Source organism: Euprymna scolopes, chromosome 40 (assembly GCF_053919585.1).
Source record: "Euprymna scolopes isolate OS-2025 chromosome 40, ASM5391958v1, whole genome shotgun sequence".
In the NCBI taxonomy this organism is placed as follows: domain Eukaryota; kingdom Metazoa; phylum Mollusca; class Cephalopoda; order Sepiida; family Sepiolidae; genus Euprymna; species Euprymna scolopes.
Genome location: NC_136521.1, coordinates 63,037,506 through 63,062,505, shown reverse-complemented (window position 1 = coordinate 63,062,505; position 25,000 = coordinate 63,037,506). Strand labels below are relative to the sequence as shown.

At 35.4% G+C, this 25,000-nt stretch overlaps 1 protein-coding gene across 1 annotated transcript in view; it reads left to right on the top strand.

The window, feature by feature from the left end:
* Positions 1-25,000, top strand: part of LOC145265676 (sperm-tail PG-rich repeat-containing protein 2-like) — a 1,924,518-nt gene that overhangs the window by 646,144 nt on the left and 1,253,374 nt on the right. Inside the window, exon 7 of the mRNA XM_080121737.1 lies at positions 11,047-11,157. Within this exon, the coding sequence (XP_079977863.1) occupies positions 11,047-11,157 (111 nt within the window). The remainder of the gene's footprint in view (positions 1-11,046; positions 11,158-25,000) is intronic.

The window sequence follows — 25,000 nt, the reverse complement described above, 5'->3', positions numbered from 1 at the left end:
AAACTGATGCTCGATTCATGCAAAATGGTCCAAAAGCAGTTTGATATATTCCATGCGTTTTTGTGGAATTTTTGTTAAGTTTAAAACATAATTTCATTGCATATGGTTCTGCTAAGGTATCCTTATTTCCAGATTGCGTTTTAAAAAAAAATCATGACTTGTGACAATCAGGCTTTTTAAAGGTACATTCCAATTCCTGCGGTAGCTGTTCCTTTGAACTTGTAATCATAAAAGATAGATGTATAGCAATAAACTACTAAATTTTTAGAGTCTGGAAACTTATTCAAGGCGCCTCGTATGGATATATATATATATATATATATATATATATATATATATATATATATATGTGCATATATAATACATATATATATATATATGTATCTTTCTCTCTCCCCCCTCTCTCTCTATATATATATGCATATATAATACATATATATATATATATATATATATATATCTTTCTCTCTCTCCCCCTCTCTATATATATGTATATATATATATATATGCATATAATACACACACACACACACACACATATATATATATATATATATATATATATATATCTTTCTCTCTCTCTCTATATATATATATATATATATATATATCTTTCTCTCTCTCTATATATATACATATATATATATATGCATACATAATACATATATATATATATATATATATATATATATGTATATATATATGCATACATAATACATATATATATATCTTTCTCTCTCTCTCTCTCTCTCTCTATATATATATATATATATATATGCATATATAATACATATATATATATGTATCTTTCTCTCTCTTTCTCTCTCTCTCTATATATATGTATATATATATGCATACATAATACATATATATATATATATATATATATATATATATTCAGAATGTGAGAGATTGTATATAATAAATTCCCCAGTCAAACAATATCGCAGCCCACAAGAGCCATGTTCGTTGACTGCCATGTCTGTTGTAGGCTGCGACGTTGTTTGGCTGCGGAATTTATTATATATATATATATATGTATGTGTATATATGTATGTGTATATATGTATGTATATATATGTATGTATATATATATATATATATATATATATATATATGTGTGTGTGTGAAATTAAAATGAAGGCGATTCGCTCGTTTTATATGGGCTTTCTTAACAGGATTGGTAAATTATTGACTATCCTGCTTGAGAAAGTCCGCATAAGATAGGCGAAACTTCGACCCTGTAAGACTCTCCGCCTCCATTTTAATTTCATATCGTCGGATTTTATCTACTTATAATAATCACACAACCCCCCCCATATATATATATATATATATATATATATATATATATATAGCGTGCATAAAGACACACACACACACACACACACACACACACACACACATATATATATATATATATATATATATATATATATATATATAACGTGCATAAAGATAGACAGTTATGTATTTGGGAAAAATAATTATGTTATACATGAATTTATGTTTATAAAATTCAGAAAAAAAGCGGGCACTCGAAATACTTATTCCTCTGTTATATATATATATATATATATATATATATATATATATATATATATATATATATATATATATATATATATATATATATATATATATATATATATATATATATATATATATATGTACATATATATATATATGTATATATATATGTATGATCGTGTGTGTATGTTTTCTGTTTTCCGTTTCGTCGTCTTTATAAAAGCAGCCTTGGTTATGCAAATTTTCTTTCATGACCTTATTGACCCCCCGACTGCAACTCTGACATATTTTAATCAAGACGTGACTTCTGAATATAGTTGTGTCATCAACACATGAAGGGCCGCTGTCAAATGCCGCTTTTTACCGCGGAACCACTCTCTCCCTCCCGGTTCCTTTCCTGTTGAGTGACGGGGGAGGTTGAAGAGTCAATATCTGTCCTACCTGTCATAAGGCGTCAATTTTTTTTTTTTTTGCTCTTTATTTTGGCGATACCGAAGTTTCAACCTCGCCTCCAGAACTCTCCTCCCCACCCCTCTTTCTTTTCACTCTCATTCACACACTCTCACTCTTTCTAGTCTCGTTTATTATTTTTTTTACTTTTCTTTTACTTCAGTTCTTTATTATGTCTTAAAGATTGTTTAACCGTTTTCTAAGACATTTTTTTTTGTTTCGTTTCTTTGTACGGATCGTTTTTATTTTTATTTTTTTTATTGTTCACTCATTTCGTATCATTTTAATCAGTTCAAGAATTTAATTTTTTCAATTTTTATTTCCAATTACTTCTGTGAGTTTCAGTAGGTTAGCGTTTCTTCAACGCCCCCCCCTTTCACTTTCCCAATCTTCTTCAGTCCTAATTTAAACTTGGTCTCCTATTTCATATTTTCTTCACACAAATCCTTTCTCAGTTTGATTTTCTTATTTATTTCCTCGTTTTTTTTTTCTCCTACGGAAATCTCCATTCTTTTTCCTCTTCTACTTTTTAATATCTTTCTTTCTCTTTTATATTCTTCGTGCTTTCTTCTTCCTTTCCTATTCCTACATTTTCTCTTTATTTTCTTCTTTTTTTTTCGTTTTCGTCTTCCTATTCTCAGTTCGTTTCCCTGTTCCGTTTTATTTCTTTCTCCATCTCTTTCTTTTTTTTATCTTCTTTTCGACTACCTTCTCTTTTATTCATGGTCCTGGATATGACGTTATGACTGGAAATGAGGTGAGGCGCAAGCTTGCGAGTTTTGGGGAGTGTTGAGTCACCTTTTAATTGCCATTGCTCTAAGGTCCGCTCTGACCCGGAGTGGTAGTAGCTGTTATGGTCCCAATTAGGGGTTAAATAGAAACTGACTTGAAAAAAAACCCCAAATATATTCTATTAAAAAAATATTTCTTCAAAAACACTAGATTTGGCAGTAAATGACTTGAAAAGGGTTGATATGCCGTAAAACAAAAACGGCCAACAACCTTTCATTCATTATTTTTCTTCGTCATTTTCTACCCTCAATCACCCCGTTTTTTCTGCATCTTATTTCCTCTTTCCTCTTCTTTTCCCACTTTTCTTCCTGTGCTTTCATCCTTTTCATATTTCTTTCCCCATTAGTATTTTTACTTTCTATTCATTCACCTCTTCTTCAACATGTTCTCGTGTTCTTATTCTCTTTTCTCCCAACAATTCTTATTTTTTTGTCCCGTTTCTCTTTTTTCATAATTTTTTACCGTTTCTATTTTACTTTTTTTTTTTTATCTGTTCTTCGTCTTTTTCTTCATCTTAATTCTCTTATTTTTCTCCAAACGTCTTTTTTCTTGTCTTTTTCCTCTTTCTCTTCTTTTTTCCTATATCTTCTTCTCCTTCTTTTTCTTCTTTTTCCTCTTTCTCTTTTTCTCCTTTTCCTATATCTTCTTTTCCTTCTTCCTTGTCTTTCTCTTTCATTTCTTCCTCTTCTTCTTCCTTTTCTTCCTTCTCTTTTATTTCTTCTTCTTCTTCCTCTTTTTCTTCTTCCTCTTCTTTTTCTTCCTTTTCTTTTTCTTTTTTTTCTTTTTCCTTTTCTTTCTCTTTTATTTCTTTCTTTTCTTTCTCTTTTATTTCTTCCTCTTTTCTTTCTCTTTTATTTGTTCTTCTTCTTCTTCTTTCTTCTTCTTCTTCCTTTTCTTCTTTCTCTCTCATTTCTTCCTCTTCTTCCTTTTTCTTCTTTCTCTTTTATTTCTTTTTATTCGTTTTCTTTTTCTTCTTTCTCTTTCATTTCTTCCTCTTCTTCCTTTTCTTCTTTCTCTTTTATTTCTTCTTCTTCTTTTCTTCTTTTTCTTCCTTTTCTTTCTCTTTCATTTCTTTTTCTTCCTTTTCTTCTTTCTCTTTTCTTTCTTCTTTGTCTTCTTTTTCTTTCTGTTTTATTTATTCTTATTATTATTCTTTTTCTTCTTTTTCTTCTTCTTCCTTTTCTTTTTCTTCTATTTTTTCTCCTTTTCTTCTTCTTCTTCCTTTTCTTTTTCTTCTATTTTTTCTCCTTTTCTTCTTATTTTTCTTCTTCTTCCTTTTCTTTCTCTTCTTCCTCTTCTTCTTCCTCTTCTTCTTCCTTTTATTCTTTCTCTTTTATTTCTTCTTCTTCTTCTTCTTCTTCTTCTTCTTCTTCTTCTTCTTCTTCTTCTCCTCCTCCTGAATATCCGCACTTAAATTCTTAAACATCATCATTTAAACTTTTTTGCTATTCAATCTTTCATTAGCTGGACGTCCAGCGTTGCCCGGTCGTACAATACGCTTAAATATGACATTTTGATTTATGCAGTATGCGCATTATAGAATTAATCATCTATTGCATATATGTTTTTTTTAAAAACGACTAGGCATGTATTCCGGTACAACCTGGTGCTCTCCAGTTGATCATTTTCGTAGATCAAAGTGTAGTATCTGTTCCGGTAGATACTGCAAGCAAAGACACTATGTGGGGGCGACTTCACAGATAAGACCTTGGTCAATGTAGGGGCAACCCTTCATACCAATAATCAGTATCCAGCTCCCCTACTCTCCGGGGTGTTGGTCCCCATTTCCCCTTCACTCCTCACTTTAAAAATCGGCCTTATGCCTAATTTGCTCGGTGGGGGAGCAAATAAATACCATTTTCTTGGCGTTTTTGCCAAGATTAAAGTGTAGTATCTGTTCTTACTACATGCTGTACTTATGTTTGTAACTTTGTGATATAAAATGGGGGATCACTTTTCTTTATTAATTTAATGTAAAATGATCACCCACTTTGCAAGCAATCAGTCTCAAAGCCGTTCAAGTCATTCTCCAGATCATTCAAGTTGTTTTTGCAGGATTCCACTTATTTTTTAAGCATTCAAGTCATTCTTAAGGTCATTCAATTCATCCTTAATTTCATTAAAGTCATTCTAAGTCATTTACTTTTTACTTATTTAAGTCATTTCAGCCCATTTTTCGGTCATTTTAGTTTATCTTTAAGAATTTCATGTCAATCCTACATTCACGCATTCATTCATTACACGAGAGCACGCGACTAATTTCTATCGGCCTGGTTTCCTTCACTTCTTCCTGTTTCTTGCTGAGGCTTTTCCCTATGGTTACATTCCTACTTTTTCATCATCTTCTAGTTATTTTCCTCTTGTTTATCTTTTTGACTTCTTTTCACGTTTGTTCATCTGAGTAAATTATTATTATTATTTGTATTATTATTGTTGGTGGTGCTTAGTCGGTAGTAGTGGTAGTAGTATTAGTAGTAGTCATCTTATTATTAATATATACGGCATAATCACGTCCTGTCAGATCACGGAATTTAGGAAGGTTAAGCCTGGCCAGTACAAGATGCTAGACTATTTAGCAATAGCTGGTGCTGTATGTGCTCTCCGCTTATCTCGGCATTGTTTCCAGTCAGCCATGATCTTCCTCTTGCCGCTGAAACGAAGCAGTATCGTTTAAGGAGGGGCGCGGTTGATTATTACGCAACACTTATATCACAATCACACACGCACCTACGATTACAGGGATGTCCATTGTGCCTTGAGATTGAACAGACATCGATTATCAGTTTTATTAGTAGTAATATTCATCTTATTGTTAGTAGTTGTATTATTAGTTGTAGTAGTATTAATTCTGTTATTATTATGAGTAGTAGTATTTGTTATGTTACTGACTTTCAACGTTTGTTTTTTCAAACTTTCTAATTTAGACCTTTTTCTGCCTTTTCAGTCTTTATTTCGTCTTTATTCTTTCCCGCCTTCTCCACTCTTCTATCTCCTCAATTATAATCTATCATGCTTTCTCACTCTCTCTTTTTCTGTACATCCACCCAATTCTTTGTCCATTTTCAGTTCTCACTCCTTGTTCTTACTTTCTTCTTCACGTCTACATTTCTTTTTGTTGTTTTTTTTTTTACTTGTTTGATTAATTCGACCGATTCGTCAATTACTTTCTTTTTGCTTTCAAAACCTTTTTTTTTTCCTTACATTCATTATTCTTAACTCTTGTGACTTGACATTCATCAACCTTGTCTTTCTGACGCCTGATTTAAATATCGAAAATGACAGAATACCAAAATATCATTGCCTTTTCCGAACAATTTCTTTCGTCGCCATTTTTTTTTAATAAGCTTCAAGCAACAAGAAAACGTTTCTCCATTTTGTCTGCGCATCCGTAAATCTCAACAAGAAACTCAGTCTGTCTGTCAGTGATGTTCCATTTTGCATTGTCAGTTTGTCACACTAAATTTAATTTGTCGTAACCCAAACCCTTAACCTCAACGTTTAAATATCATTTTAGATGACTTTCTTTTTACTAATGAGTAAGCACGTATCAGGGAACAAAGCCACTCGAGGATAAGAGTGACTAGTTTGGTTTCTTCCTTGCTATTCCGGCATACAAACAATTTTCGGGATATTAAATATCAATGCTATATTACAAGGAAAAAAACAAAACATACGAAAAGATTAGGAGAAACAAATTAATTATTAGCAACAACATCATAAATAGTATTTTCGAAAACTAAATTAAATATTACCAGAAAACAATTTTAAAACGACAAGAATGAAAATTCAAACATTACATAAGAATTTAGATATGAAAACTCGATAAAGCAAGTTAAACATGCATGGTCCCTCGGGAGTGCAAAGTGAACGAGGCATAAAAAAATGAATTCAGAATTTGCACCCCGCCCCCCGCCTATTTAGTCCCAACAGTCCCCAGGAGACGGCAAATCCTGGTGAAATAAACAAACAGTGCAGTTTTAGGCCTTAACATATGCAAACTTGAGTTCTGCACCATACAAAAAAAAAAAAAAGAAATGACTAAGTCCATCATTTGTCCCTCCACCATTTAGCCCTAGAAGTTCCCAAGGGCTTAGCGTATTTAAGTTTGAGTTCAGCACCATGCAAAACTGCTATATAGACATACCCAGAAATTTGGGGAAAATATGGTAAAATAGTCCCAAAAATGGGGTGTTTTTATTAGCTCTAAAAGAGCCCCTGGGGCACATCTAAGAGCTATCGCGAAGTATAGACAAACAAAATTATATAGAAATCAGATAGTTACAACTTTTCAGAAAGTTTTATAAAATCCAAGGCATCAATTTATTTTTGAGAAGCACAAAAGTGTCAATTTTAGCCATTGAAACCGAAAAAGCACCCATGGGGGGAGGCAACTGGAGTTTTCCCAGAAAATCCGTTCTGTTACTTTATTTACTCATATCATGTCTAATGTTTGTGCAAAATTGAAACACATTCCAAGTAGTTATTGAGAAAAGTGCGAACAGACGAACGGACAAGTGTGAATTTACAGGTCCACCCTCCTTTTGTCGGGGGACCAAAAAATGAACATCTTATCTTTAATGCATTTTGGTTCAGTCGTTTTTCTTACGATATATTATCCCTTTTCGAATTATTGAACCTCACATCCGGTAATATTTAAGAAAATAAAGTTTTATGCTTTAAGTCATTTATATCTTCAAATATTTCTCATGTACTTTTTACTTTATTTGATTGCTGTTAATGTGGCATATCAACCCTTTTTCAGGTTCTATCATTTTAGAAAAAAACGTTTTAGTGTTTCAAATTCTTTATTTCTTCAAATATTTATCCAGGGTGTTTGGTTTGTTTGTTTTGTTTTGTTTTGCGGCATATAAACACTTTTCATGTACAATCCTGTTGGCAAAAATGTTTACACTTCACGTTCTTTATATCTCCGAATTCCTGGGGTTTATTATTTTTTGGAAGAATTTTTTTTTTTTTTAGCTTTGCAAAATGGGATAGAATTTTGCAAAAGAGTGCAATCATAAGTCTGAACGAAACAAATCACAAAAGATTCCTCCAGTAATGCACTACTGCTAAAATGAACTATTTCTAGACTGAACTGATTCTAGATTTAACTACTCTCAGAATACACTATTCCTAGAATTCACCATTTCCGGAACTCAATATTCCCAGAACGCATTATTCCCAGAACGCAATATTCTCGGAACGCATTATTCCCAGAACGCAATATTCTCGGAACGCATTATTCCCAGAATGTACTGCTCCAAGAATCACTTGCCTACAAAAAATTAGGTTGTCAAAAATTCTTGCGGTATTTATCTTTTATATTCAGATAAGCTTATCTCAGATCAAACAAAGATTTATTGATGGAAATAAGTACCATTATAATGGACATGCTTTTGCCAACGCAAAACAAGTGTATTCATACCAGTTATATAAAAATCTTGCGTTCTGGTGGCAGTCAAGTCGTTCCTGAAGCTTTTCTTACGCAGAAAGATGTTGAGATTCTTGAACAAGTGATAGTCAGTGGGTAAGATGTCTGGAGAGTATAGCGGATGAGGAAGAATTTCGTAGCCCAATTCATTCAATTTCTGCAGAGTCCGTTTAGCAACGTGCGGTCGACCATTATCGTAGACAAGAATTGGACCTTTCTGTTGACTAATACTGGGTGTTGTTGTTGAAGTTTCTAATGCATGACATCTATGTGTTGACAGTACTTCTCCACCGTAATGGTTTCGTCTGCATTAAAAAAAATAAACTCCATTAAATGAGACTGGTCGCAGACAAGGAAGAGTAAGCATGGCTCTTTTTATATGGCACTCTGACTTGGAGAAGTGTCGTAGAATTTAGTCGGTGTGTAACCACTGAGGTGAGCGTCTTTTGTTGCCAACCATTAATTCTTCACTCCGAAAAATAAAGAACGTCAAGGAGCAACTTATAAACTTTTAATATAGATTTTTATTTTCGTCTAGATCCGTTCCGGACCTATGTAACGCTAGTTCAAGTTTACATTTTTGCTCCATCTTGCGCCCGATAGCTTACCCCGGGCGTCCAGAGACCGTGTAAGTCAATTCATAACTCCTTGACTTTAACGCTAACTCCAAACTGGGCTGGGCTAGGTGTATAAATCAAACTATTCCTTTGTTTGATTTTCTGACATCACTAACCTAAATCAATGGCGTTGTTTGGAGACTAGATTCTGTCTTTTATTGTTTCTAACATATCAACGGCTATATATATTATTTAATTGGAATTCATTATTGAGATGAGTATTGTTAATTAATTTATTTGATTGCGGACTATTATCCTCATCTTTCTGAGATGATGTTTCACGACGGTTCGGTCAACTATTCCTTCTTCGTCAGGTGGCAACCGCGACGCATAGGAATTCAGAATCTCCTAAATGCATTCTCAGCTATTACTGCCATCCATAGTTGTTGTCGTCTCACCACATTTTGGCCAAGTAAGCCTTTGACTGGCTTTGGGTAGGATTGAAACCGATATCTTCAGACAATTCTAACCTGGAACCGTAGAGATTCAACGTCTCTATCAACTGCGCCACGGGCCCCGAAGGGGGATCCAGATTGGATTTTTGGTCTTATAAATACACGTTTATTTATTATCTGATCTTCCATGGTCGGGTCCGTACCGAAAGGCTATATATATTATTTAATTGGAATTCATTATTGAGATGATTTTTATTTATTAATTTATTTTATTGCGGACTATTATTCTCATCTTTCTTAGTTGTTGTTTCACGACGTTTCGGTTAACTATTCCTCCGGCCTTCGTCAGGTGGTAACCACGACGGAATAGGAACTCCGAATCTCCTGACTGCATTCACATCAATTACTGCCATCCGTATTTGTCGTCCTCTCACCACGTCTTGGCGCAGGAGATGGAGACATTGAATCTCTACGATTCCAGGTGAGAATTATCTGAAAATAGCGGTTTCAATCTTACCCGAAGCCGGCCAGAGGCTCACTTGCTCAAAACGTGGTGAGACGACAACAACTATGGATGGCAGTAATTGCTGAGAATGCAGTTAGGATATTCGAACTTCCTATCCCGTCGCGGTTAATACCTGACAAAGGTCAAAGGAAACAACATTTAAGAAAGATGAGGATAATAGTCCGCAATAAAATAAATTAATATCAACGGCACTTTATCTTAATTAAATACTTGACCCATAATAATCTTTTGCGACTTTATATCAGAAACATTCCAATAATATTTTTACTATTGGATTTGATACTGGATTTTAATGTACAATAAAAATTGGCAGTCGCAATGCATCGGAAAGTTACTCGATGAGTTCAAAAATATAACACCTGGGGAGAAAGAAATCTTAGTTTTCTTTCCGCTGGAAAACGTGACGTCATTCTTTATAGTCTCTCTGTTTTGTCTTGAATCAACTTTATGTCGCCCATCTTTCATTCTGTAACAGAGCACATATGACCGCGTATGAGAGGATCAGCAGCAGCAGAGCGATGCATGGCAAGCGATTTTATTAGCAGCAAGAGCAGCATTTGCGCGCGTTACAAATTGTCACGTGATCTCGGGCTTGCGCCTAAAGAAAAAGAAATAAAAAGACACAACGGGTCAGGGAGAAATAAAGTTGGCACTGAAGGAGACGGACATGTAAAGTGAAATTTATAGAAGTATAAATAATAGTTCATTTCAGCCCGGCGTTGCCCGGGTGTTTGGAGGTGTATGTTGAGCAAAAAAAAAAAAAAAAAAAAAAAAGCGGTAATTTTTAAAAACTTTGACTCCTATTATGACCCCTTAACATTTATTGTTTTGGGCTCAAATAAAGTTATTAAGTTAGATCCATGTCCAAGAAACCTCTATTTAAAATTTCAAGTGTTTAGACCCAAAATTGGCGAAAGAGTTTGGTAGAGTTCTCAAAGATTAAATAGTTGAACTTTGACCCCCCTTAACAGCCAAATTTCTGACCGAGAACAGATTACAAAGATTTTCCCAAATCTTAGTACCCTGTATATCAAATTTGGAGTCTGTAGACTAAAAATTGACAGAGTTATTGCGTAGGGAAATGTACATAGACAGATTCACAGACAGACACACAGACACGTTCACTTTTTTATATATATATATAGATATATAGATAGATTGATTATAATTTTGCATAAACTAAGCTTGAAGTACTCTCGAATCCAACCTTGTGTAAAATTATAGTAATTGAACAATTATATACTGATATACTTACAATTTTAACCAGTTTCAGAAAATTTTTGATATATGCTTTCTTTTCAGTGTGTTCCGGGTCCTGCACATTACGTAATCAAAAGACAGTTCGATGATTCGATGAAATCGAAATCCGATCAACTTGAAATGGAACATCCACCCTTCCTAAGCCAAGCTAAGGTCAGTTTCATAAGTTTATTAACCCTCTTTACCTATCGATCTTTCGGAACTATCTTGAATTTTAACTATCTTCTTCGGAACTTGTAAAACTTTGTCGGAATCTTGTGCTACCAGATCGGGCTATCTGAAGTTACGGGATTCCTGATTAAAAATGCACCAAACGTTGGTGCTATAGTTTCTCCCCTTCTCGTTGCAAACCTCAGTCATTTTCTGCAAGATTGGAAACAAAAGCAACAAATTTAGCCATCAAAATAACCAAACTAAACACCCTGAATAAATATTTGAAGATATAATAAAGTTGGCGTATAAAAATTTCTACCAAAATAGCTTTGCCCGAAATGGGTTTATATGGTATTAAATAAAACAAACAAAAAACATTTTATAATATCCACAAAAACACTTTTTTCCAAAATTACTGGATTCGACATTAAACAATCAGGCAACGGTTTCACACGTTTCTTTACGGTGACTTAATTCATAATACATTGCAGCCTACATTGCACTGTCAATAACCAACTGTTGATTCTATGCAATTATTTTATATATAATGGCTTGAACTACAGTTTCAAATGTGAAAGTCAAGTATCATGTTTCAATTGTGCTCTAAACAGAATCATTCATTTCGAACACGTCACTGTTATATCAAAGAACCTATTCTTGATTTTATACGCTTGGCATTATTGTTTGTTCGGCGATCGTGGCTTTAGTTTAAGTTTAAAATGAAAAAATCCTCAAGTATCATAGTGCAATTGTGCATTAAACAGAAACATTTATTTTGAACGCGCCACTGTCATATATATATATATATATAAAAAAAAAAACTGCTGTTAATTTTATATGTCAGACCTTTTGAATTGTGTTTTAATAAAAATTCTAAAATGAACTTGTAGTGTAAATCTGCGTAAAATGTAAACATTGGTCACAGTCACCTGTTCGTCTTTTACCGGATTATTTCGATTATTGATTATCGATATTTATCGAGAATATTCTAATGCTATAGCTATCTAAGAACAATGCCAGATGTATAAAGTATATTTCTGTGAAATGTCATAAAAATCGGCCCGACTGTTTTCGAGTCCATAGGGAACGAATTTATTAAACATACCCATGCATACAGAGTCCTTTTTATATAATAGTTAGAGATTACTTGTTATATTTTTGTTAATGTTGCGGAATAATTGATTGATCTGACCAATTTTTTTATTTTCTAAAACGGGGGTTGACAGTTGTCTAGTGGGTAACAACACGGACTGACGATCTGGGTGGTTCAAGTTTGAATGCAGTTTTTTCCACACAAATCATTTTAATTTAGGACGTTGGCAACCATCACGTGGTCCCTTTCGTAATCCATAATGACTTTGACTAGAAGATTTATACGAAATGATGACATTGATAACGAATTACAATTTGTTGTTCTAAATAACATGTTAATACTGCTTCGACAACGTAATGCTGAATTAAATTATTATTTGAATTATTAATGCCTAAATATGCCGAACAAATTTCCACTCGTATATATATACTAGCATTTCAGCCCGGCGTTGCCCGGGTGTTTGGAGGTTTATGTTGAGCAAAAAAAGCGGTCAATTTTTTTAAAATTTGACCCCTATTATGACCCCTTAACATTTATTGTTTTAGGCCCAAATCCAGTTATTAATTTAGATTCATGTTCAAGGAACCTATATCTAAAATTTCAAGTGTTTAGGCCCAAAATTGTCGGAGGAGTTTGTTAGAGTTCTTAAAGGTCATATCGTTGAACGTTGACCCCTTAACAGCCACATTTCTGGCGGAAAACGGATTACAGAGATTTTCCCAAAACTCAATGATAAAACTAAGGAAAAATGATAAAACTAAGGAAGAATTATAAAACTAAGGAAAACTTAAGATATTACATTAGCTAAGCTCAGAGTTACGAAACTAAAGGAGTGATCAGACAAGCACTTCCTTGGGAAGTGTTCGTCTGAGCTCCAATCTATGTTTCCCCCTCGCCAATCTTTCATGAAAAACACCCGTCTAGCTGAAACCATCGACAATAATTTTCCCCACTCTTTATCTGTGTCTAAATCAAAACGTAGATTCCATGAATATAGCTTCTTTCTTAGAAGTGCACGACTGTGGAACTCCCTTCCGTTTGCCTGTTTCCCACCTGACTACAACTTGGATGTCTTCAAATCCAACATAAACAAGTTCCTCTTGAACCGTCCCCTTAAGCAAGACACTTTATCAGATCTCCATTACTAGCGATTACTAAGATATTATCCTATTGATGACTGTACACGCAATAACCCTTATCCGCGAGTGGCGTCCGGACCTTATAAGTGGTGACTTCCTCGTAAAAAAAAAAAATTGTTAATAAAATAATAATCCCATCAAATCTTATGATAAATAAAATAACAAAACACATAAATCCCATATTATATATTACAGTGTAGCTTAATGATGCATAATATGCGCTTATATCTACACATGTTTATTCTCACTAGAAAAATACAAAAACTCATAAAATAATACATACGTTAAGCAGCAGGAGTGACTGGGCACCCTATAAGGACAAAGTGCGTTTACCTCCGAGGAAAACTGAAATACAACTGCGCTATATCACATCTGTTATCCTATTATGGAGTCAGGAGAGTACTGAGAGTGAGAGAGGAAAAGAAATAAGTTACCAACTAGAAATAATGAGCAGTTAAGCAAAATTGGGGTGACACAACACCCCATGGGATTAACGTGGGGTTACAAACTAAAGGTTTGGGGTGAGTTATGGTTAGAATTTTGGGTTAGAGTAAATCTTATAGCTAAAAGTAGTTTATCGAATCGATAAAGGTGTGTTTCAACACCACCCAACCTTCTCTTCTTCAGAATTATGGTTTCTATGTTCTGCACTTCATTTCAGATGCGATCAGTTTATTCTGTTTACAGTACTGTGTGACTTGTCTAGCATAGTTAGATAAGTTGTGTGTGCTGCGCCATGATTTAAAATTAATAAGCATTTATTTTCTTTTGTTAATTTTATAAAACGCCGTCTGTTTGGCTTCTTATAGGCTAATCGCGACTGTTGTCGCCTTCTTATTGGCTAGTCCACTAAGCCAGTGCTCAGCATATTCGGGCGGTTTGCGTAAGTTTCTCATCCAGCCTTACCAGAGATTTTCGAGAATCCGATACGAAATATGCACTAGTGTTGTTTATTTATTCTACAAAAGAAGATATAATTATGTGTTATACATTGTTCATATAGAGCAATATTGTTGCCTCATAAAAGAAATTAAATGTTTTTCTTAATTTCCGCTCTGTCTGGGAAATGTAAAAAGTCGGTCGGTTAGCCTAGTGTGCGAGATCGTAATTCCTGTTACTTGGCCACTCTGAGATCGTTTTCATTAAACTTCAATCTTTATTAATGTTTAAGTGTCCCTTTCTTTCGTGGCGATGAATGGTGGAGGTTTATTCTTTGCTAATGGAGCCAAAGATGGTTTTCTTGTTGGATTAGAATCTGTTGATCAACGTTGATTGTCATCTCTTGCACATGCATGTAACATTAGCGTCTGTAAGTATATATATATATAAATAATTATTCATAATTTATAATGATATATGGTTGGAGATTGCTCAACTTTTGCCACTATATATATATATATATATATATATATATATATATATATATATATATATATGATAGCTTCCTTCAGTCTTGATAGACTATGGATACCCACTGTAAGGGTGTTTGTGCTGAATTTTTGTGGCGAGAGTTGAGGAATCTCCAACTATACTTCTTCTGAGTTAGCGTTATCAAATACCAGTGGCAAGTGAAAGTTCAGGACGACTGGAAACAAATGCGGAGGTAAGGGGAGAGTACATGCAGCGCCTAGAATTCTCAAACGGTCACCCATCTGCTACTAGCCAGGTTCAACGTTGCTTAAGTTCGGTGGTCTGACGAGAACCGGTGTGTCAACGTGATTATGCCGTATGTATACGCTTATATACGTACACCCCCACCCCCACATACACACACACACATATATATATGTATGTATATATATATATATATATATATATATATATATATATATATATATATATATATATATATATATATGCGTGTTTTTAATCAATTTGCGCACTCAATGTAAGTTTTCTTACTCGGAAAGTATCAACTTCCACTCGGCTTGTCAACGCTTTCATTTAACTGTCAACCAAGGGTTAATTTGGTGCATTCAGTTCGTGCATTTCTTGCTGAATGATATCGTACCGAATCCCTCCCAGAATGGGTGTGGGGATCAGAAATGCTTTTCGGTTGAGAGGAATCCATTGGGTAATGAAGAATGCTTAGAAAGTAGATTATTGATACCTTAACAACATTACTTCTTAAGAAAAAAAAAAAAAAAACAACTCGACGAAGAGTAGTGCGACATTAAATGGTAAAAAAAAATACCAATTGGGAATTGAGAGTATTGGAATATTGTTGGGAGTTATTGTCACGCCAAACTCACTCAGGTAAACAATGAAAATCCCTTCTTGACGTATCTGAAGTGAGAAATCCAAGTGAGATATCCGTCTGATGATATTATTACTGTTATTATTGACTCGAAAAGAGCTTTCACACAGGTCATCAAGGACTTCACCTTGAAGACAACCTATGGTGTCCTGCGGAAGCTGATAACACCAATTATCCTTAGGTTTCCACTACTCTTTCGATAAAATTAACAAATGACTTTGCGTTATCACAACAGCCGCTTATCATTGACTACTCGCTCATCATCATATCTTATCGCAGTAGAAATTAACCCATCCCATGGCGGTGCTGTTTACCTCCTTAAGGTCTTGGTTTGAGCAATGAGGACCCAATCGGAAGTTTTCTCTAAGGTGGTGCATCGTTTGTACCTCTCCACATGGACATAAAGGTGAGGTGTCTAGGCCCCACTTGTGGAGATTGTCTTTTGTTTTGCCTTCTTTGGCTCTGGCTCTATTTAGAGTCACCCAGTTTTTTCTACCAAGGTTTGAACCCTGGGGAAGTGTTTCTTTTGGGTCTAGTAGGGCTTCATTTTTATTCCTGCTATTATAGTCTCGCCATCGTTCCATCCTATAGGAGGCAGCTTGCCTGGGATCGATTTCCTCTATATTGATGAAGCTACTGCGAGATTTTAGTCTTTGTCTCACTGATTGGTGAGCAAACAGTGAGTGTCTGTGGTCGTTAAGCCGTTTGTACCGTTCCATTCTGGTGATGACATCTCGCCTGATATGTGGTGGTGGAATACCAGTTAGGCAGTATAGAACTGGCAAGGAAGTTGGTCTTAGGGCACCAGTTATGGTCCGGTATGCCTTGTTCAGCTCTACATCGAATTTTATGGGCATGGCATGATCTTGCCCATACTGGGGCACAATACTCCGCTGTGGAATGGCACAGTGCGAGAGCTGTTTGCCTCAGTGTTTTGGGGTCAGCATCCCAATTGATGGTGGCAAGTTTACTGAGAAGGTTGTTTCATGATGAGTGTTGGGACGAGATGCAAGATTACTCACTGACAGCGACCATTGGTCTCAACTAGAATTTGAGTGGCAATAAGCCTCCCCAAGGTCCCAGTTCTCTTCCAGTTCTTGTCCAGTGGCAGTCTGGTCAACGCTTTCTCCTGGGTCTTTCCATCCTCCTTGACCCTTCTCGATTATTTGACATCATTCTTAGGGGGAGCGGTGATGGGGCAATCGGAGGAAGTGGGGAGAGGATAGAATACAGATATGCCGCTTCAATGTTATATGTTCCATATAACGCTTCCTCACGTTTTGCCTCTGCAGCAGTTTGTCCAGCCCACGCATGTGGCTCATGTGTATTAGTCTTCTTAATATTTTAGCTGTGTTCATTATTCTCATTCCTTTTATCTTTCCAGCCATTCCTATGGTTCCAATTTCTCACATTCCTTTTACAAATCTTTCCGGAATTGTTCCCAGTGCTCCATCTATTATAGGTATTATCTTGATTTTCATCATCCATATTCCTTTTAGTTCTCAAGCTATCGCTGTGTATTTGCCCCGTTTCCCATTTTCTTTAATATTCATCTTGTGGTTAGCTGGGACAGCAAAGTAAACGATTTGAGAGGACTTTTCCTTTATCTTAATTATAACGACATCTGGTCTTCTTGCTTGGATGGGTTTGCCTGTTTGTATGTCTAGGTCCCATAAGATTTTGTGATTCCTGTTTTCAAGTACTGTTGCTGGCCTGTGTTTTTACCATTTGGCTGTGCGTTCCGAATGCAATTGTTTGCACAGTTCCCAGTATACTGACCTCCCCACTGCATCGTCGTGCCTGTTCTTGCGTTTCTTCTTTGTTAATATAATGCCCGGTAAATAAATTATTATATAGTATTATATGGGTTATTTACCGGACGCATTACATAAACAAAGAAAAATCCAGGAAAAAATGCCAACTTTGGACTGTTACTTTGTGCCGTGGATTACTCAAAATACAGATGGGATCCCATTACCTCACTGCTACCAAAGACCTTCATTTCAGATTTTACCATGCAAATTGGATATAAAATTCAATATCCTTTTCGTTAACTTCCCTTAATTTATGATATTTAAATTCTTAAAACACTTTTAATTATCATTTTTCATGTTTCACTGGTTTACGCAAATAAGGTGTAAACTATTATAATTATTTGCTAATATTTTCTCCTCTGAAGAGATGGTGAACATCGAACACCTATAGGGTAAGGAGTTATAGTATTTCAAATGTATTCTTTGTCTTACATACAATAATAAAAAAAGATTGATTTGAAATTTAACCATTTCACGTTATAAATTTTAAATTTATTGAATTACTAAAATTTGATATATATATATAAATAAATAAATAAATAAATATATATATATATATATATATATATATATATATGATTGCAACGTCTTGTCAGGCGAATGCCACTTCCTCAGCCACTATGAGCCCAAAAATGACTTTCATCGCCACAGGACAATTTTAATAGACAAATGTCTGAGGGAGTATCTATATACAGAGTCTTAGCTTTGTATGACAGCTAAGTCTCTCTCTCTCTCTCTCTCGGTTCAAAATGTTGAGATCCAGCAACAAGCAAGAATAAGATAGCCAGCAACAAGTTAAACTGCAGACCAGCTTAATGCGGGTACTGGTCTCCCGCTTTGTTTTTTTTTAAATCAGAGATTTGCTTCTCTTAGAAATGTTGCCTTCACCACAGCTTACGGGAGCCCTCTCCACCCCAACACACATATACATACACACAAACACACACGGTGCTAGTTGGCCGTTGACCCCGAAAAAGGATTCATTCGCTCTTTGGAAGGTCTTGTTTTTAATCCTTCAGGGAGACTAGCCACCCTCCTCACCAAACAAGTCTGGCGGGGGAACCAGTTTGGTCGCCGGTTACCCGACCATGAGGCATGTAGTACATAGACAGATACACAACTCTTGACTCTTGAATGATAACAAGTCGATAAGTATTATATGTGCATCTTGAAACCCTTCTTGTTTATTAACTTGAACAGTGAACATAAGGTTTATATAAGCCATGTAGACATGGTAAAAACAGTGTCAATATAAGTAATGTTGGACCCACACCCAAACAGGGTTTGTTTTTCAGACAAAAAAAAAAAGACGAACTAGTTGTGAGTGCGGTTGAAGAGGATTTGTGTCATGTTGCTCGTTATAGGTTTCATGGCTGAACAGAACGCAGCAGGACTTTGCTTTTCTAGTGTCAGTTGTGGAAGTCATTCAAGCGACACTTTCTGTTTTGGTACTTGGGTATCGGAAGCGAATCTAAAGAGCCTGACGTGAGGAAGTCGTCAATGATAGGGCGGAACATTTCAGTCTGCTGGCGTTAGAATTAGGAGGTGAGTGGGAGTAAGGAAGGGGAGAAAGGGAGAGGTAGAAAAAAGGAAATACAGACTTGAGCGTTACGTTACGAAAAAAAAACATTAAACAGAGTGAGAGAGAGAAAAAAACAAGAGAGGGTACAGAGGCACACTCACTAAACCCGAATGGGATGGTAAAAATGAGAAGAAAGAATGTTTGAGTAAATAAAAAACATTATATAATACACACGCACACCCATATATATATATATATATATATATATATATATATATATATATATATATATATATATATATATACTGGTGAGAACTTGAATACCATCTAGACGCTTTCCTAGAGTATCTAAGATCTCTCTGTACAGGGGTTTGTCAGAATAACCTGGCGTGAGGATACTTTTTCCATAGAAGTAAACCCTGACCAAATATTCGAAATCACATATTATTCACTGCCCAAATAAGATATCCTCACTATGGCTAACTCACATTTACTTTTACGATGAATGGTGCACCTTCTCCAAGTGATGTTATCTCAAGTAATAACACGAAGCTGGATACTCCACCAGACTAGATAAATTCTTGTCCTGGAATCCAGTAAGACCAAGAGACCAACATGAAAGATATACTACAATGTATAAAAATGGTTAATTGGGGACAGAAAAATTATGTTCTCAATTTCTTTACTCAGTGTTTGAGAGATAAAGAACTTAAATGGAACATTCGAATATCTATGTATCTCATTTAGGGTCAAAGTGTTAGACCCAGGTTGTGGGCCCGTTGAATTCTGAGAACTTCGACTGAAGTAAAATAAAATATACACACACACATCTCAGAATAGTGTAATGCAATAGATCTACTAGTATGGACATCCAGTTATTATTGGTCTTACAAAATAAGACTGCGGGTTCTTACCTTGTACCGTGTAAGATTAAAAATACGTATTAGACTCCTTTACCTCATTGCCACCAAAGACTTTTACTTCGGATTTTGTCATACAATTTGGATGCGAAATTCAATATCCTTTACATTTGTAGCAACTATATAATTTCCCTTAACTTATGCTTTAAAAACTTTAAAAACTTTTAATTATGATTTTCTATGTTTATTGTATTTAGCAAATTAGGTATAAACCATTATAATTTGCTAATATTTTCTTCACTGAGGTAATGGGTCGAGATCGAAAACCTTTCGGTTAAGGAAATATATTTTTGAATCTTATTTTTTGTCTGGCATATAATAATAATTCTAGATTTGAAACTTAACCATTTCATGTCATAGAATTTAAATTATTAATTTATGATATACATACATACATATATATGTATATGTATATATATATATGTACGTATATATATGTATATATATATATGTATATATATATGTATATATGTATGTATATATATATGTATATAGATATATGTATATATATAACTACTTAATTTACCTACATAAAATAAATGTACGAAAGTATAGATTTATGCGTAAACTTTAAGTATTTACTTCAAAAGTGCTCAATACGTAGGTAGAGCTTGTTAGTAAGTTATAAAATGTATATGGCGATTAAGCTACACTGGTGATTCCGCGTTTCATTCACTCTAGGACTCTTCAGGCTTATGCGCATAAGTCTGAAGAGTCCTAGAGTTGATTAAACGCGGAATATTCAGTGTAGCGTAATCGCCATATATATTTTATAACTTACTATATATATATATATATATATATATATATATATATATATATATATATATATATACTTGTACTGTAAACGACATTCACCCTGGAGGAGTTGAGTCGGCTTCATGAAGATGCACATCTCGTACCGCTGCGGCCCAAGCCCGGCGATCGGAGGCAAGATCCCGAGTGAGCAATAGCCAGTCACGTCTCCAACGAGACAGGCCATAGATGAGCGGGCCCGAAATAAGCTCAGCGTCGGCTTTGATAGTCCCGAGCCACGTTCTTAGCTGGCCACCGACACGTTTTTTTCCAGCCGGGTAGAGGACGTGGGGAGATAGCCTCGTGGATAAAGACCCCTGCATCACAGCGAGAGGCATGGCCGAACCATCGAAGGCGTCGGGCCCGCAGTAGGTCACTAATTGCCTGGAGATTGCAGCGACGCCGGACTTCTTTGTTGGCGATGAAATCCAAGGGACGGACATGGAGAATGCGGCGGAGATTGTAGTAGTCGAAAACTTCTACGCGTCGCAGATCCGCTTTCCGTATGGGCCAGGTCTCACATCCATACAAAAGTATTGAGCGGACGAGGGCCTGGTAGATTCGTATTTTTGTCCTCAGACGTATTTCAGGTCGTGACCATAATCGCCTTTGGAATCGACAAAAGGCAGCTCGCCTTCGCCGAGAAACAACGCACTCTGCCCGCAACGACCGCAATGTCTACTGGCACAATATATATATATATATATATATATATATATATATATATATATATATATATATATATATATATTATGATAGTAAAAATTATTATATTTATATTGTGCTATTTTATTTGGTTAATTTAATTCATTTTATTATATGTTTTTATTATTGAAACCTTGGGTGTATTTACTGAAATCATTAGAAGATGTTTCTATAGACGGGATAACAAATTATCCAGTCTATGTCGTCGGAAAATTTAAGCCAAAAATAAATAAATCAAAAGGAAAGATTTTTGATTAAATATGTGTATTAAAAATAAGAGTTAGAGTAATGGATGGAGAGAGAAGAGAGCGGGGGAGAAAGAGAAAAAAGGGGAAATGTATGGGGAAGAAAAATTATATTTAAATAAATTCAAATTAGAATTTAAAAAAAAGAGAAGGACAAATGAAGATTGAAGATGTCAAGAAGTTGTTCGTTAAAATGGATGAAATAAAAAAAAGGGGGGATATGACAAAATCTGACGACATAGAAGTGGATAAATAGCGAAAGTGTATGTTACGGCGTGTCATAAATAGGTGCTGAAAGGGAAAACAGGTGACGGCTTGCGCAAGTTCCCAATTTGGGTCAAAGTGTCTGCAAATCTCGGTGGCGGTGGTAACGGCGAATAGAGTTAAGATACGTCTAATTAATATGGGTAAACATATGCGTCCAATAAAATTTATATAAAATCTTTTTATATATAAAATAATAAGGAAAACAATTATCGATTTATAACTATAAAGTAACAGATTTATGATTATCAAAAATTATAAAATGAAAGGGAAACATTATAAATTTATTGGGGAGTAATAGAGTTTGAGTCAAGTTTACGGGGAAAGAAATTTATAAAGGTTGAGTTTTTTTTTTTTAGTTTCGGAACATGTGGACTTTTTACTTACATAGGTTTGGTGATTTTATTTAAGAAAACCTGAATAAGGTAAATACATATAATTATAATAAGTTTAGAGTTAATGTAATCTACTTGAGGAAAGTAGTGTTTAGCTAATGAACGTCAGTATCATGTGAAGTTGCTGAGAAGGTGGGATTTATAATGCCTGCAAACAACTGACGATTCATTTTTAATCTTGTATATAATAAAGGGGGCGCATTTGTCCTCTCTGGACAAAACTACAGTACTATTGGCGTGCAATAAGTAATGTCCCTGACCCACTTTCAGTTGTCTGATCTAGCTGAAATTTTGCATGTCCAATGATTAATATGTCTACGGATTATGTGTCAAATTACAGCTCTGAACTAATTGTGGTTTCTGTTTTACAAGTGTTTGAACTGAGTCAGGTGTGAAATTGAGCCTGTTGAATGTCGAGCAGTGATCCGGTTTTTGTATTTGAAAGGACGCACACCACAGGAGTCTTCTGATGAAATGAAAGAAACTTATGGTCATAATGCCCCATCATATGACCTTGTAAAACGCTGGCATCGTGAATTCAAACATGACCAGAAGTCTGTGGAAACAGCTCCGAGACCTGCCCCCCCTTCTGCCATTGATGAAGGATTTGTCCGTCAAGTTGAGGATTCCATTTATGAAGATCGGCGCATTACTATCAGCCAAATAACCCAAGATGTCAAGATTAGTACAGGGTCTCTGGAAACTATCATTCATGACCATTTGCATATGCATAAGGTGCCTGCCAGATGAATTCCCAGGTTGTTCACACCATTCCAGAAGCGAGAACGTGTCGAGTGCTCGAGGATGAATTTGGAGATGTGCCAAGATGAGTCAAAGTTTTTCAAAAGATTGATTACACAGGATGAAACCTGGGTTCATCACTATGATCAAGACACCACAGCCCAGTCAATGCAGTGGAAGCACTTGGAATCACGACACCCAAAGGAGGCAAGCGTGCAGCCCTCCGCTGTTAAGGTCATGTTCACAGTCTTCTGGGGCCAGGACGGATAAGTGATGACAGATTTCCTGGCAAAGGATACCACAATTACAGGAGCCTATTATGCTTCACTTTTGAGGAGATTAAGGGAAGCTATCAAAATCAAGAGACGGGGCAAGATCAGCAAAGGTACCCGCCTCCTGCAGGACAACGCTCCGGTCCACAACTCGCATGTCGCCAGATCATAAGCACGGGCGTGTGGTTATGAAACGCTCCCCCATCCGCCCTACTCTCCTGACCTTGCATCCTCTGACTTTCACCTCTTCCCAGCCATGAAGATGTTTTTTTAGAGGAAAGCGTTTCCCAGATGATGCAGCCTTGATTTCTGAAGTCACGTCGTGGTTGGATGACCAACCTGGGGTGTTCTACACAAATGGTCCCTGGAGCTGCATCAAACGATGGGAGAAATGCATAACTCTGGGTCCACCATATGTAGAGAAAGACTAATAACTGTTCCAAATTTCGTTGCTCTACTGCTATGGGAAGTGGGCCAGGGCCATTACTTATTGCACGCCCCTCGTAGTTTGTCAACAACAAATGGCATATAAAAATTTATTACGTGTACACGATTGACTATTACCATATTTTACTATAGAACGCAATTACATACACATAAATACGTAATATTAAAACATTACATTCATTCCGATGAGCGCCATGTTCATCACCGTCGTCACCAACAGAGGAAGTAGCTAGATTTTCACTCGCACTTACACAAGTTCTCTTACAGCCCGATTCTACTCCGCGCCCATTTATTATATTTTTTACCTTCTTGAGTCTTCTCCGTCATTAACTGACTACTGATTTCCTACACTATCGCAGATTCTAAGTACCTTCGATCTACACAAATAATGATTACTCCCTTACATAAATCCGGTCCATCTGATTGGCTGATAATTATACATCCTATAATTCCATTATTCGGTTACTCAGCCATTAAATGAAAAGTTTTAAACTAAATTACGGCGCCATTTCTCTACGTACACAATATTCTTACGTTTTATTTATATAATTCAGGACATTCTCCGGCTTAAAACTCTTGCATTTGATTGTTTACTTGTGAAAATATTACACTCCAAAAAAAAAAAAAAAAAAACTATATTATATTTTTCCTAACACAAGGTTATATTTCTCTTTTGCTTAACACTGAATCCATTAGTGCATTTTCCAGCATGATACCGAGCGATCTGTTTCCGAACACACTTTTTTATTTACTTTAGACACACCTAACAATTTAATAAATAAATAATTTATCATAAAACTTGAATTTAACTTGAAAAACTATTTACAACGAAATCACGGTAACATAAGTGCATAAGCGCCACTTTATTTTACATATTTCATTTTCTAAGTACCGTTTCATTAAATTCACACTTTGGTAAAAGTACAAAATTTGGCCTTTTGGTCAAGATCAAAGTGTAGTATCTGTTCTTCAGATGCTGCACTTTATTTTCTTGTTCTGTTTCGGCGGAGGAGAAATCCTTCACGACTGAGACAATTTTTATTTTTGTACCTTTTCTCCACGTTAAAAAATGACCCTGGTGTCTAACTCTGTCCCGTGGGGAGGCATAGTAAATAGGTACAATACATCCGCCATAAGTGCACGCACGCTAAGTCATTACACCCTGAAAAGATATGATAAAAATATTATATAAAATAAAGTTTTACAAGATCTTTTTTGTTTATTAAATTGATTG